This window comes from Macadamia integrifolia, chromosome 11 (assembly GCF_013358625.1).
Source record: "Macadamia integrifolia cultivar HAES 741 chromosome 11, SCU_Mint_v3, whole genome shotgun sequence".
Taxonomy (NCBI): Eukaryota; Viridiplantae; Streptophyta; class Magnoliopsida; order Proteales; family Proteaceae; genus Macadamia; species Macadamia integrifolia.
This window is the reverse complement of record NC_056567.1, coordinates 13,614,700-13,627,700: the sequence shown is the minus strand read 5'-3', so window position 1 is coordinate 13,627,700 and position 13,001 is coordinate 13,614,700. Positions and strand designations below refer to the sequence as shown.

The following is a 13,001-nucleotide window of genomic DNA, read 5'->3' as shown; positions in this document are numbered from 1 at the left end:
TATTTAGAGGAAGGAGACCAATTTCCAGCAACGCCGCGAAACCATGTCAAAATTGGATTGCTAGACTAAGTCATCAGAAATCTCCTCTCCTTAATTAATTTTTTGGTTTAATATTTGGGCAAAATATTCTATGGACAGCCGTGCATTGTATACGATCATGCACAAAGCCATAGTATAGAATTAGGTGCATCACCGTAAAGCTTCATTTCATTCATAGCTTTGTGCGTGATTGTGTATCATAATCGATCGTATATATTGGATTGAGCTCCTCTGTGGCACAACATAGTGTTCGACGCGTATTTAATGCCCAGAAATGCATTGGACTGCATTTGGATGTTGAATGTGCATCAAATATGTGTTATGCCACAGAGGAGCCAAACCTAAAATCCTTCGTTTTCAGTCATTAATATTTTTAATTTTCCCTTTTTGTTAATTGGTATAATCTTTTTATGAAAAAGATATTCAGACTAACATGATCTAGTAATTTACCAAGAAAAAGACAAACAAGATCCGATAATGCAAATATTACCCCAACAATAATTTCCTTATCTTGTCTTATTTACCAACCTGCGGGCCACGGTGATATATTCTAATGCAGAAGATTATTTAAGATTTCCTGTGTCTTTATTTGTTTATTTATTTATGATAAAGTTAAGATTCCCTCTGTCGGGATAGATAAATCTAAGAAAGATGGGGGAGAGGGAGCAATTTTAAATCAGTTTTCTCTGTACGAGAGAGAGAGAGAGAGAGAGAGAGAGAGAGAGAGAGAGAGAGAGAGAGAGAGAGAGTACCGAGTCCCAAAAATTATCCAAAGTGAGAAAGGCTGTAAAATTTGCTTGCAACATGACACAATTAGGCACAATGGATGCAAGTATGTCATAAGAGATGGGGATAGCAACTCCTATGCAACTATTTTTTCCCTTTAATCATATACTACATAAAAACACAGTTTCATTCAAAACAATTGTCTATAAATTCAAACTCAATTTAATTCTAACATATTTATTTATCATATAGTGTATCAAGTATAACATGCAAGCATAAAATGCTATGAATTATCTATATATTTCAATCATAAATTAGTTTTCAATATCATAATAATGATAAATCAATACAAAAACTTGCAATCATTTGCATCGACAAAAATACAATTCTAGAGTTACAATGTAACGAAGACAGAACACTACTAGAATAGTTATGAAACAAAAACTGAGTTCCAAAACAGTTCAGGAACAAATTTTGATTCTATTCTCACTTTTCTTGCATTCAAAAAAAAAAAAAAAAAATATCCTCCCACTGGTCGAATCATATAAAATAATTCAGAACACATAATTTCATCTTTCCACTAATTCAATTAGTTAAATAGGACTTATCAAATCAGGTCAAACTAGAATTGAATTGGGTCTTAAATTATCAACAAAAATCAATTTGAATCAGGGTCGATTGATAGGTAAATGCAAACCAATTTGACCAAAACTTAGTAGATGGATGGATTGGTTTCATTACGACCCATGAAACTATTACATTACATTAGCCACAACGTAATAAACTCAATTAACGAGGCTTTTAATTTCAACAGGGCAAACAATCAAATTCAATCAACAATCATAATCAGATTTCAAAACCCATTCAATAAATTAAAAACAAAACTAAAGAGTAAAAGCTGTACCGATCTGCCGAATGTACAATTATGAAACCAATATGAAACCTGAAACTATTCTCTTTTATGAATCCAATCTTTCTCTAATGGTCAAATCTCAATCAAATTCGAACAGGTAGACTCTTTAAGGTTATTTCAAGGGTTCCGTTAGAGCTTAATCCTTTGGAGGCGGCTTCAACCCGTGACGGCCAACCACAAAAAATTAGGCTAATGCCCACCTTTACCCGACGAACAAGATTCCTACGCCGTTGCCACAAAATTTGCCTAAACCACTTCTCTATTTAAACCCAAATGACACCCAAACCCCTAAAAAATATATTTTTCAACCTGAAACCATTCTCTTTTATTAATCAAATCTTCTTTAATGGTCGATTTCCACTAAATCAAACTGACTTCAATTTTCCAGCCCTCTCATATCAAGGTTTTCATCTTCCTTAAACTTTGACCGCCCTTGATGATGCAGGTTTTTCTTTTATTAAATAAAATATGCCAAAGCAATTTCCATAGGAAAGAGAAAATGAGCTTTAAAATCCATTTAAATTAAAATATAGCCTGTTGACCATTCATTAAAAGATTTCAAGAGGACCATAAGAGTGAAAGGGAACCCCATGACTTGCACCAAAAGGCATTAACAAAACTCAGCTTTCTTGTATGTTTTGGAAATAAATATAAAATACAAAAGAATTAAAAAAAAAAAAAAATTCTACATGGTTAGTTATCTTTTCTAAAACATTTATTTTTATGTACAGAAACCATATCCTAAGGACCCGTTTGGTATCGTTCTAAAAAAGCGTTTCTATCATTTTTTTTGTTCTATTGGAACAAAAAAACGCAAAAAACTGTTTGGCAACATTATGATGTGTTTCAGTTTTTTTGAAACAAAAATTGAAAAAGAAAAACGATTTGGAGGATGAAATACGGAACGATAACTTGTCGTTCTGTCCAACAAGTTTCGTTCCAAACTTGAAAAAGGCAAAACCTATCATAAACCCTCGCTCTCGATAATAGCAGGCCGAGGGCACACAAGCAGGAGAAGAAGCATGATCAGCACCCCTCTTTCACCTCTCACCCTTTCACCTCTGCGCACACAGAGCAGGAGAAGAAATTTCCGGCTGGAGAAAGCACGATTGAAGCTTGAATCCTCGACATAGCAGGTACATCTTCCCTTTCTTGCTTCTTCTTTGTTCTTCATCTTCATTCTTCTTCTTCTTCTTCTTTGCTCCTCTCTTTCGCACGGACCCTAACAAATTTTGGATTTTTTACAAATCGGATTTTCTCATCGTTCTTCTCAGGAGAACTCCGCTGCTCTTCTCTACTCATCCCTGCTCGTCGATCTCGTCTGGGTCTCAGATCTCATCCCTGCTTGTTTTTTCTCAAACAGGTACGCCTAATTAGTTTCATTATTCTTCTTCTTCTTTTCTTTTCTCTCTTTCACATGAACCCTAAAAAATTTTGGATTTTATACCAACCAGATTTTCTCCTCGTTCTTCTCAAAGGAGAACTCCGCTGCTCTTCTCTGGTCGTCTTTGGTCTCAGATCTCATCGCTGCTTTTTTTTCGCTCAAATAGATATGCCTAATTTGAAAAAACCCATCAATGGTTTGTCTGCGCTGCCACAAATCTAACAAGAACAAGAGATTTTTTTTTCGATCTATGCATTCAAGGTAGAGCATGTGCTTTCTGTAGTTTTGAGCTTCAGAATGAAGGGTTGCTTAAGTATGTTTACCTATACGCCATTGGCCTTCATATGATCTTATTGGAGTATTCCATATTTCATGTGTCTCCTGTCTCGACTCTAGCTGCTTATTGTGTTGAAGGAATCTTCTTTGTCATGTGCCATCCAAGATATTATATGAAAATTGCTCGGGTTAAGAGTAGCTTATTCTGCCCTGAAATTGGAAATATTTTACCTTCCAGCCATTTCTGTTCAGTGAATTAGCAATAATGTAGCAATAATCTCGCATGGGAGGTGCTATCTTGGTTTGGATCTCCCCTAAAATGTGAGGGTTTTCGTGTTGAGTTTTGAATTGATCGGATTTGAAATCCCAACCTACATTAGGGATGCGAAAGAGTTGAATTGTAGGATGTAGACGATAAGTAAATTAGCTATATCAAGTTTCAAAAGTCTAACTTCACCTGTATTCTGTAGAGTGATTTATTAGACTTGATGTAAATTCAAATCCAAATCCTACCAGTTTTAATGTGCCCATTATAACATTTTTGTTTTGATCATTATTTTGAATCTTATGGGGGATTATGTATTTTAAATTTTTTAAAATGAAGCAAAAATTCATAACACCTTCCTTTCATTGATTGAGCCCCTGTCTAGATGTGGCTTAGCAAGTAAGTGTAACAATTGCTAGATGGCCAGTGGGGTTGTTTCATCTTGAAGGCTAATTCACATTAGTTGGATTGCACCATTGGCGTTTATAGTCTTAAGGAGAGTGATTGATACATGATTCAGCTCCATAGTATCTACGAATGATCACTGGTTGCAATAGAAGTGTATGCAAGTTCATGATTAGTCATGAAGTGCACTTATACCGCATTTTTAGATTTTTCTTCACATGCTTTGCAAATTTCTCTTTTTTCACCATCCTACGTACTAGAGTTTTTATAGGACTCCCAAATAAAATAGAATATATTTCTTGATTCTTACAAAAAAAAAAAAAAAAAAAAAGAGAGCAATAGAAGAAGATGAGATGGCGAATGTGTGCCTAAGTGTGCAAAGACAATGCAAGCTTTGTTATTTTGAAACCTAAATGTTAATTTAGCAGCAGTTCCAAATTCCACTTCTTTCAATTGCATCCATCTTCAGGAAAATAAAGCCACAGGTTTTTACTTCTCAATGAGTGAAAGATTTCTCTCTGAGTGTACACTAAAAACTTCTATTGTAGAACTAATTCAGGAGGTTGTACCTTAGAAAATCTACGAAGTCCTCAAAGTACAACAGCCAAAGTAGTTCTATTCAGTGCTTTCCTTCCGAGCGAAGGGGAAAGAGCAAATCACTCTTTCTCTTCTAGCTACAGGTAGTTTAATAGAGATGAATGTTGAGAGTGCATGGTGCACGTGGAAAGACAATCATTGGAGGAATAAGGGATGCTCTAATATCATATTATGTAATTCAACATTTTAACCTAAAAGCTTAAGCTATAAGGTAGAGAAGGCTAAAAAATACATGAAAACATCCAAAGTCTCAAACTTCATTAATGAGTGATAATTCTCAACATAGAGAGATGCAATTTTGACTTGAACATGCATAAATTAAAATTTCCTTCCAGTTGCCTGAATAAACCACAATTTTTTTTTTATTAAACACGACAGCACATTTGCAAGTTCAGAGAAAAGCTCAATTTATTTATGGGAAGCAGAGTCATTGTTCCCTAAGACAGTGAAATGTCTTAAATAGTCCCCTTCAATTTGAAAATTCTAAAGTGGGCTTCCTCCTTCACCAGAATTAGTACAAGGATGTCGGAGGTGGAAACCCTAGCGCATTATTTATAAATATGCTTATTAGCATTTCACAACTTACTGATTCTTGAGCACATATTGATTCTTGAGTACATTTAAACTCAATTAGCTCCACCTTCTCCATTTTGAATCCTCATGGCTTCTATATAACTTTTTCCATCAAGCTTCCTAGCAAACAGTGCTTTGAAGTAATCTGCAACCCCTTCCCTTCTAAACAATGCTGGTCTACCTGGGCCAATCAAGCTTCTTGCAGGACCCACTTCTCCATCAGGATTTGGGCTACAGAATATTGCCATGGAGAGCCGCTCTTTCTCTGAGTTCACTGTTGCCCTGTGCTCAATGCTGCGATATATCCCATTGCTCACAATCTATCATAACAAAGAAACCAAATCTGAGTGTGGTGAAAGGCCAAATAGTGACCAAGAGGCTAACAATATTCCTTTTATGAAGTTTTTTTACCTCCATGATGTCTCCAATGTTCACTATGAAAGAATCTGGAAGAGGCTTAACCGGAATCCAGTTCCCATCTTTTTTTATCTGAAGGCCTTCAAGTTCATTAAGTTGAAGAAGAATGGTTATACCCACGGCATCTGAGTGTGGTGAAAGGCCAATTACTTGCTCTGGTTGAGGACATGGAGGATAGTAATTCATCCTCATTCCTTGTAATCCATCATCAAATATCTTTGCTATCTCACCAGTCTCCATCTTCAAGGCCTTCCCCATCTGTTCGAATAAGGCCATGGCCAACTTTTTCATCTCCAAGGAATAAACATCCAATGTGTCTCTGCAAGAGAAGGCTTTTAGCAAATGAGAGAGAGAGAGAGAGAGAGAGAACCTCTTTTTCTCTAGAAGCATATTTATATTAAAGAAAACAAAAAAAGAAAGACTGGAAATTTCCAGACTACAATAACAGAGCAGAGCTAGACTCTAGGAGAAACTAACCGTCGAGCAAAATAAAATAAACATGGACACAATAAATGACTATATTAAGAAAACCAACAAACTAATATTAACTAGAAAATGGTAGGCTCCATTTGGTCACAAGAGAATTAAAAGAAGGCATGCTAGTAAACTTTTCAAATTCAAAAACGAAATTTTGTAATCATTACCCTACATAACTATATCACTAACTCCAAATCATTTCATCTTTTGTTATTGCAGTTTACTTTTTTGCATCCAAAAACCGCAAAATAAAAATTAAATGTAAAATATATCATTATTAAATATGAGAAGAAATTGAATTAGTTTATACAATCACATAAGATCACAAGGGATAGTTATCACAAAAGGTTTTTTCTTTTTTATTTAATTTTCTTTTCTTATTTATTTATTTATTTTATTATTTTTATTTTTTAAATATGACTTCCCTTCCTTTTAAATTTCCATTGCGACCAAACGGATCCATAGGGAAATAACCTGAAAGGAATGGGGAGTTTGGGAAATAAATGGGGCTGCCGTATGTATGTTGGATGGCTCTGTATGTAGAACCTGTCTCCCCAGTCAAGTTTCTGCTCCTCAGATACAACAAACGCCTGCCCAAAGCCCTCCAAAGCTCCTGGTTGCTGCCAAAACTTCCTTTTCTCTTCGATTGGTAGCTTGAAGAACTCTTGAATCTCCAACTTTGTCTTCTCCACCAGTGAAGAGCTAACTCCATGGTTTAGCAGCTGCAACACATCTTAGTCATTACAATAACAACAATCATAACCTTATCCCAACTAAATGGGGTCGGCAACAAGAATCCAACATTGAAATTAAAAAATAAAGATGCCCAACATCTAAGTCATAATTATTAACAAAATCAATTCTTATCTGTGCTTCTCAATATCTTATCTTGGTCTTTATTTGCTTGCTCTTTCATTGGATCACCATGACCCTAAGCAACTTAGGGTAGAATATAGGGTACAATGTGTAGCCTTAGTCATGTTGGTGCCAACCGTAGCCAAACCAAGGCTACATATTCCACCCCAGCATAGCTCACCATCAGTCAGTGAAATCCCCAGATGGGTTGAACCCTAGCCAGGCCGAGGAAATTGACTTCTAAAAAATATGTTGGGAAATTAGGCAAAATTTGTAGTAATATTCAGAATTTAGTAAAACCAATCCAGGTAAACCCCCCCTCCCCTTTTAAGATTGTTGTCTTGCATCATAAGTTGAAATTATATGCTGACTATATAGTTCTTGCTTTTACAAGTTCAAATTATTTTATAACATTGCAATGGTTCTTACACATGTATGAAACAAGACGACTTGTTTCAATGATTGCAATCATCTTGTCCTAGAAAGAGTTGGATACATCCTCTAGGTAAGGGGCAAGAATTGTAATTACAAAGAATGATACCTTTTCCTTCCAGTTTGATGGTTATTGTGATAGAGTTCTTTGCTTAATGTTGGTCTTTAATGATATCTGGTAATGAAAGCCAAGTTGTGGATCAAATGATCTCAGAAGTTTACTAATGGCTATCTAAATACTAAAGGCTGAAATAAAGTTACTGTCAAAGATCTAGTATACCAGGTCAATCAATTACCTTCAATTAGTGCAATATCAGTCACCTAGTCAAAATCCTTCAAAAGTAGATGCAACTCTAGTCACATGGCCTTTCAGAAGTTTATAATTGGTTGCCAAAATTAGAAGTGAATCCGACGGTTAGATTGGATGATATCAAGGTGTTGCGAAAGTTATCAACGGACGACATTGTTCGTAAAAAAGGAATTCTGCTACCCTCAAGATGTGATCTTTGTTCGGGGCCAATGAGTTGATGCATCATATTATACTAGAATGCAGTTTTTCTAAGGCCATATGAAATTATTTTGCAAGCTTTTTCAACATGGGATGGCAGCAGTAGCAGTAGCAGGGCTCATTACATGAATTATTTTTTTGGTGGAAAGAGAAAGAGAAGGTGGACTCTCTAAAAGAAGCTTGATGGATCGGTTTTATTTTGATTCCATATTTTTTGTGCAGGTAAATGAACATGAGGCATTTTGAAGGCCCATGAAAAGTTTGTGTTTAGACAGGTTTTGGGTTCTCTAAAGGACCAATTGCCTACTTTCAAGGGTCATGCAAATTTGGTGGCAACTTTTCTGTGCTCTAGAATAATCAGTGTCCCTATTATTCCTCGTAATGCTCGTTTCATTAAGGAGGTTTTTTTTTTGGTGTGCTCCTCGAGTAGGTTGGATGAAATTTAATATTGACAGTTGCTTCTTAGGCAATCGAGGAAGAGCTGTTGTTGGCGGAATCTTTCAAAAAGATGAAGCCCAAGTAACATCTTCAATTGGTAATTACCTAGGATTAAAACGAATTATGAGGCAGAATTTAAGGCTCTAGTGGCAGGATTGTTGATGGCAAAGGATCTGCAAATTCAAAACTTGTGGGTGGAATGTGACTCTGTAGCGGTCTCTATGGCAACCCTTAGTGGATTTATTCCGTGGTGTGTTAGACAAGACTGGATTTTCCTTCAACCCTACCTAAAGTCTATTCATTGGAAGCTAACTCATTGGTTTAGGAAAGCTAATCCCATAGAGATATTCAACAAAAAAAAAAAAAAAACCATAGCATATTATCTAGTTGTGAAAAACATTGCAAAATATGGTAATCTCACTCTTACATCATCGCTTCCTCTGAGAATTCAGGAGGAGCAACGAGTGGATGCCTCTTGTCAGCCAATTTATCGATTCGTGTGTAAATAGAGTATAGATCTTCCTCTGGCGGGCTATTCCCTTACCGATGGCAATGTCGAAGGTGAGGGTGATGGTCTCTGTAGACACTCCAACAATGATGGTTTATAGACGAGATGAGGTTAGAATGCTCTCTTTAGTGGAGGAATTCCAATTCTGGTCAAACCCAGCCAACTCAGCTAATTCTGATCAAACCCAGTCAACTTAGCTAAATCTTGCTACCCTAACCCAATGCATTTTGTATGCATGCATGGAATATGGTTGAGCATAGGAAATGTCAGGGATCCAGCCCGATACTGCTCAATGGTATGGGGAGGTGATCGCTAGAGGGTCAATAACATCTTCCACTATAAAATGATGATCAAGCCAATCAAATGTTCGATCATTGTCATCATTGAACAGTGTTCGAAACTATGAATCCATTGATATCTCCCACATGAAAATTGAATAACTAGATGTTTGACAATGTGTTCCTAAAGTTGGAACCTTATTAAACCATACTGGACAACACCAAAACGCAATGAACTAATTCAACCCATTTGAAGATAACTAAGTCAAGCTAAAACCCTTTTTTTAATTAGGCTAAATCAAGCGCAAATTCATTTTAAACTAAGCCAAATTCATCCCTTTTAGCCAAAGTTAAAATCTTAGCCATATAGGTGAATTCCAAGTCAACTTGGCTTGAGCCAAGACAAACGAACACCCCACTCTCCCCCCCCCCTTCGATCACATTAAATGCTATTTGAGAGTGTAAGCTCTCTTGGGATGTCTTAAGGCTAGACAAACTGTTTAAGGTTTCTCTTATTTGTCTACAATACCCTCTCCTTTGGACATCTGTCAAGTGGTTAGGATTAGATGAGATAAAATCTAATTTTTCCTACCTAAATTATCCATGTATATTTGTTTTTTATCTCCATTGTTGGACACCTATCGACTCATCCTAGAGCATATTTAGGGAATTCAATCCTTATCTAATGAAAATACGATGAGTCACCTTTTGACCTCATTGTTATAATACATGGGAGTGAATGGGAGAACGGATCTGCTGCTTGTACGATCACCTAGTTGTACGAGTCAGCGACCAACACCTGTCCTTTTTGTTTTCAGATATGCCCCTCTTTATCCTTGTAATGGCATAAAGTGGGGCAGGTGTTGATCGCTGATTCGTACGACCAGGTGATCGTACAGGCAACGGATTCTATCTCGTGAATGGAGAGAGGGGGCGGTGGAGGCAATGATGAATTTTGAGCTTACCTTTTCTTTCCCAAATTTCCTTCACCTTTGATGCTTATCTATGATTATCGACCAAAGAGAGAGAGGAGAGGTTGAGAAAACGAAATCTATAAGAGCATGCATGAGAAAAACTACCGAGTGAAAAAACAAAAGAGAGGAACATATGCTATCCATAACTCTCGAGCTCCTATCTGACTCAAATTCAAAACCGATTCCAAGCCTTAAGGAGAAGTTTTCTCCAATCTTTCAAGATCGCTGTAGACCACTGCTTGTCAGATAAATAAACTCTACACGCTTCTTTCCTTATTAGTCTAGTTTTAATTTTATTTACGTAACGTGGAAGTGTTGCCCAATTTTCTATACGTGAAACCCATTTTGTCAGATATATGGGAATGCTGTCCAATTTTTCGTAGGGTAAAACCCATTTCATAATAGCGCAGGAGCTTTGTCCAATTTTATGTGAGGTAAAATCCGATTGTCTCCATGACGCAGAAGCTCTGCCTATTTTTCTATAAGTGAAAAACCCACTTTCCCAATAATGCGGAAGCTCTGCCCTTTTTTTCTATAAGTGAAAAATCCATTTTCCCAAGAATGTGGAAGCTTTGTCCTTTTTTTCTATAAATGAAATACCCATTCTAACATAGTCCTGGAACGCTGCCCAAAATTCGTAAGATTTTAAAGTAAACCCATCAGCCAGAAGCTCTACCAAAATGAGTAGTTTCCTTCAAGAAAGAGAAGAAATTCGAGTTTTGTCCCTGAGTTGGAGAAATTTGTTGGGATAATTGCTTGTCACACATTTCTTATCCCACATGCATGCATGTAGTTTGTACGACTTGCTTTGATCATGTAAGTTGACATTGCATTGGGTGCGGTGATTATGTATCAATTGCGTGGGCTGCTTCAATCATGTATGTCATTGTTGTTGAATGGGTTATAGTGATTATACACGTCCTTGTTGCATTGGTTGTTTCACTGAGGATTGTATTGGACTATTGCTCGGTGCACTTGCTTCCTATAAGGCTGTGATGGCTTCACTAGGGTTATGGATTTGCATTCCATTTTTAGGTTCTTCCAGTACTTTATCGACCAATAAGACACTGGGAATGTGTATATGCTCTTGATGCTTGTTGTCCAGTGGGGAGTACAAGGATAAGCTCCTCCACTTGGGGGAATGGACCATCCATGCCATGGGGCCCACTTAATGCATGGGAAATGTCCACCCATTTCTGGCATCAGCCAAGTGGCATAGGTTGTCAGGCAGGGAGCATTTAGCATCGGATCTACAATAGACTATTGGGCTTCTATGCGTGTTTAAGTGTGGCCAAGAGGGTTTTCGAACTCATTTTCCTCTCTTCCTGATTGTGTGAGCTCTGGTAGTCTTGGTCAATTCTAGACATGTCAAAGCCATTAATAATTTTTAAAAATATTTTAGTTTAATTTTTAAACCATCCTATGCCAAAACAAAGCAAAAGAATGCTACCTAGGTTTAATATAAAACCTCGATAATAAATACAGGAACCATCCGTGTTTCAGGGGGTTCCCTTCTCATCATTGCATAGTTCTTCCAGGGTGTGTGGTGTCTATACAACCATCAAGCTTTCAGCAGTGATCCTTAGTATGACGCTCCTTACCACAATAGTTGCACTTCCCTAAGCTAGGAACAAGGGACCACCAAATAATGGGGCTATACTAAAGGACTGAGTACCAAGCAAGTGCGGATCTCTCACTAGGAGCAATATGAGATTGAGGAAACATAGTGGTGCAACGGCGGTCTTCAAGTTGGATCACAACATAGGCTTGATCAATGGTAGGAAAAGGAGAACGAATTAGAATTTGGGCTCGCAGCTGACCGCACTCCACATTTAGCCTGACTAGAAAGTCATAGACTTTTGGGTCTTGTCCACTCTTTTATGATATCTGGCGATGTTAGTTAGAGTGGAGGGAACATACTTCTCAGAGAAGTCCAACTCATTCCATAATGGTTTCAACTCAAATAGTACTGTGACAAAGTTAGCCCTCTTTGCTTCAGGTCAAGAATCTTCTGACGTAGGTAAAAAATCTAAGCATCATTCTCCACTTTGGAGTAGATCTCCTATACAGACTTCCATATCTTCGCAGCGTAGTCAAGAAGTAGATAACCACGTAAAATTTGTGGCTACATAGAGTTGATAACTATAGCAGAGAATTTACATACTTTCACTTATCAATCTCAGTACCTATGGTCGGACATTTTGTGATTCTAATGAGGTACCCATAATAGCCGTGAGACTTGATGGTGATACAGATCGAGTTTGACCACATAAGGTAGTTTGTGCCAACAAGCTTGATAGCATAAAGCGAAAAGTTTGGAAGAGCAGAGTTGTCTCCACCAATGGAAGCATAAGAGCTTGTAGACATAGTTGCAACTCAAGGGGGGTTGCACCAAGAAAAAGACACCATCTAGAGGTAAAAGAAGCGTGGGGAGGCTTATCTGAGTGGGAGAGGTAGTAGTAGAAAGCAACAATCTAGTAATTGATATTGGGAATGGTATGGGTCTTGGCCAATAGACATTTGGATTAGCCCCATATCGATTTGGATCAAATGGATTTACCTTTGTTTTTCTTTAAAAATCATATTTTTGTTTTACTTTATACAGTTGATCCGTATTGATCCACCGATACAGGATCGATATATATCTCGGCTGATTCATACTAATATGAATGAGTCGGATTGGCCAATCCAATATTGATTCCTCAAACTATAGTGGAGAGGGATGAAGTGTGACACCAGTAATGGCATCAAAGAAGAACTTTGGAAAAAGAGATTGGGTGAGAAGAGTTCCCTTAACGGTACCTTCCTGTTGGGTTTGATGTCTATTATCTAGACCAATTGGTGAGTTTGTTCAATGGTTTGTTTGGGGAAGGTGGAGAGACACCAAGAAGGGTTTAATGTCTATTATCTAGACCAATTGGTGCTTTTGTTCAATG

The 13,001-nt window shown here is 37.2% G+C and overlaps 1 protein-coding gene across 1 annotated transcript in view; it reads right to left on the bottom strand.

The window, feature by feature from the left end:
* Nucleotides 1-4,987: 4,987 nt before the first annotated feature.
* Nucleotides 4,988-13,001, bottom strand: part of LOC122094317 (protein SRG1-like) — a 24,617-nt gene continuing 16,603 nt past the window's right edge. The window contains exons 2-4 of the mRNA XM_042665086.1: nucleotides 6,547-6,794; nucleotides 5,590-5,914; nucleotides 4,988-5,498 (exon numbers count right to left, since the gene is read on the bottom strand). Coding sequence (XP_042521020.1) covers nucleotides 5,232-5,498; nucleotides 5,590-5,914; nucleotides 6,547-6,794 — 840 coding nt within the window. The 3' untranslated portion in view covers nucleotides 4,988-5,231. The remainder of the gene's footprint in view (nucleotides 5,499-5,589; nucleotides 5,915-6,546; nucleotides 6,795-13,001) is intronic.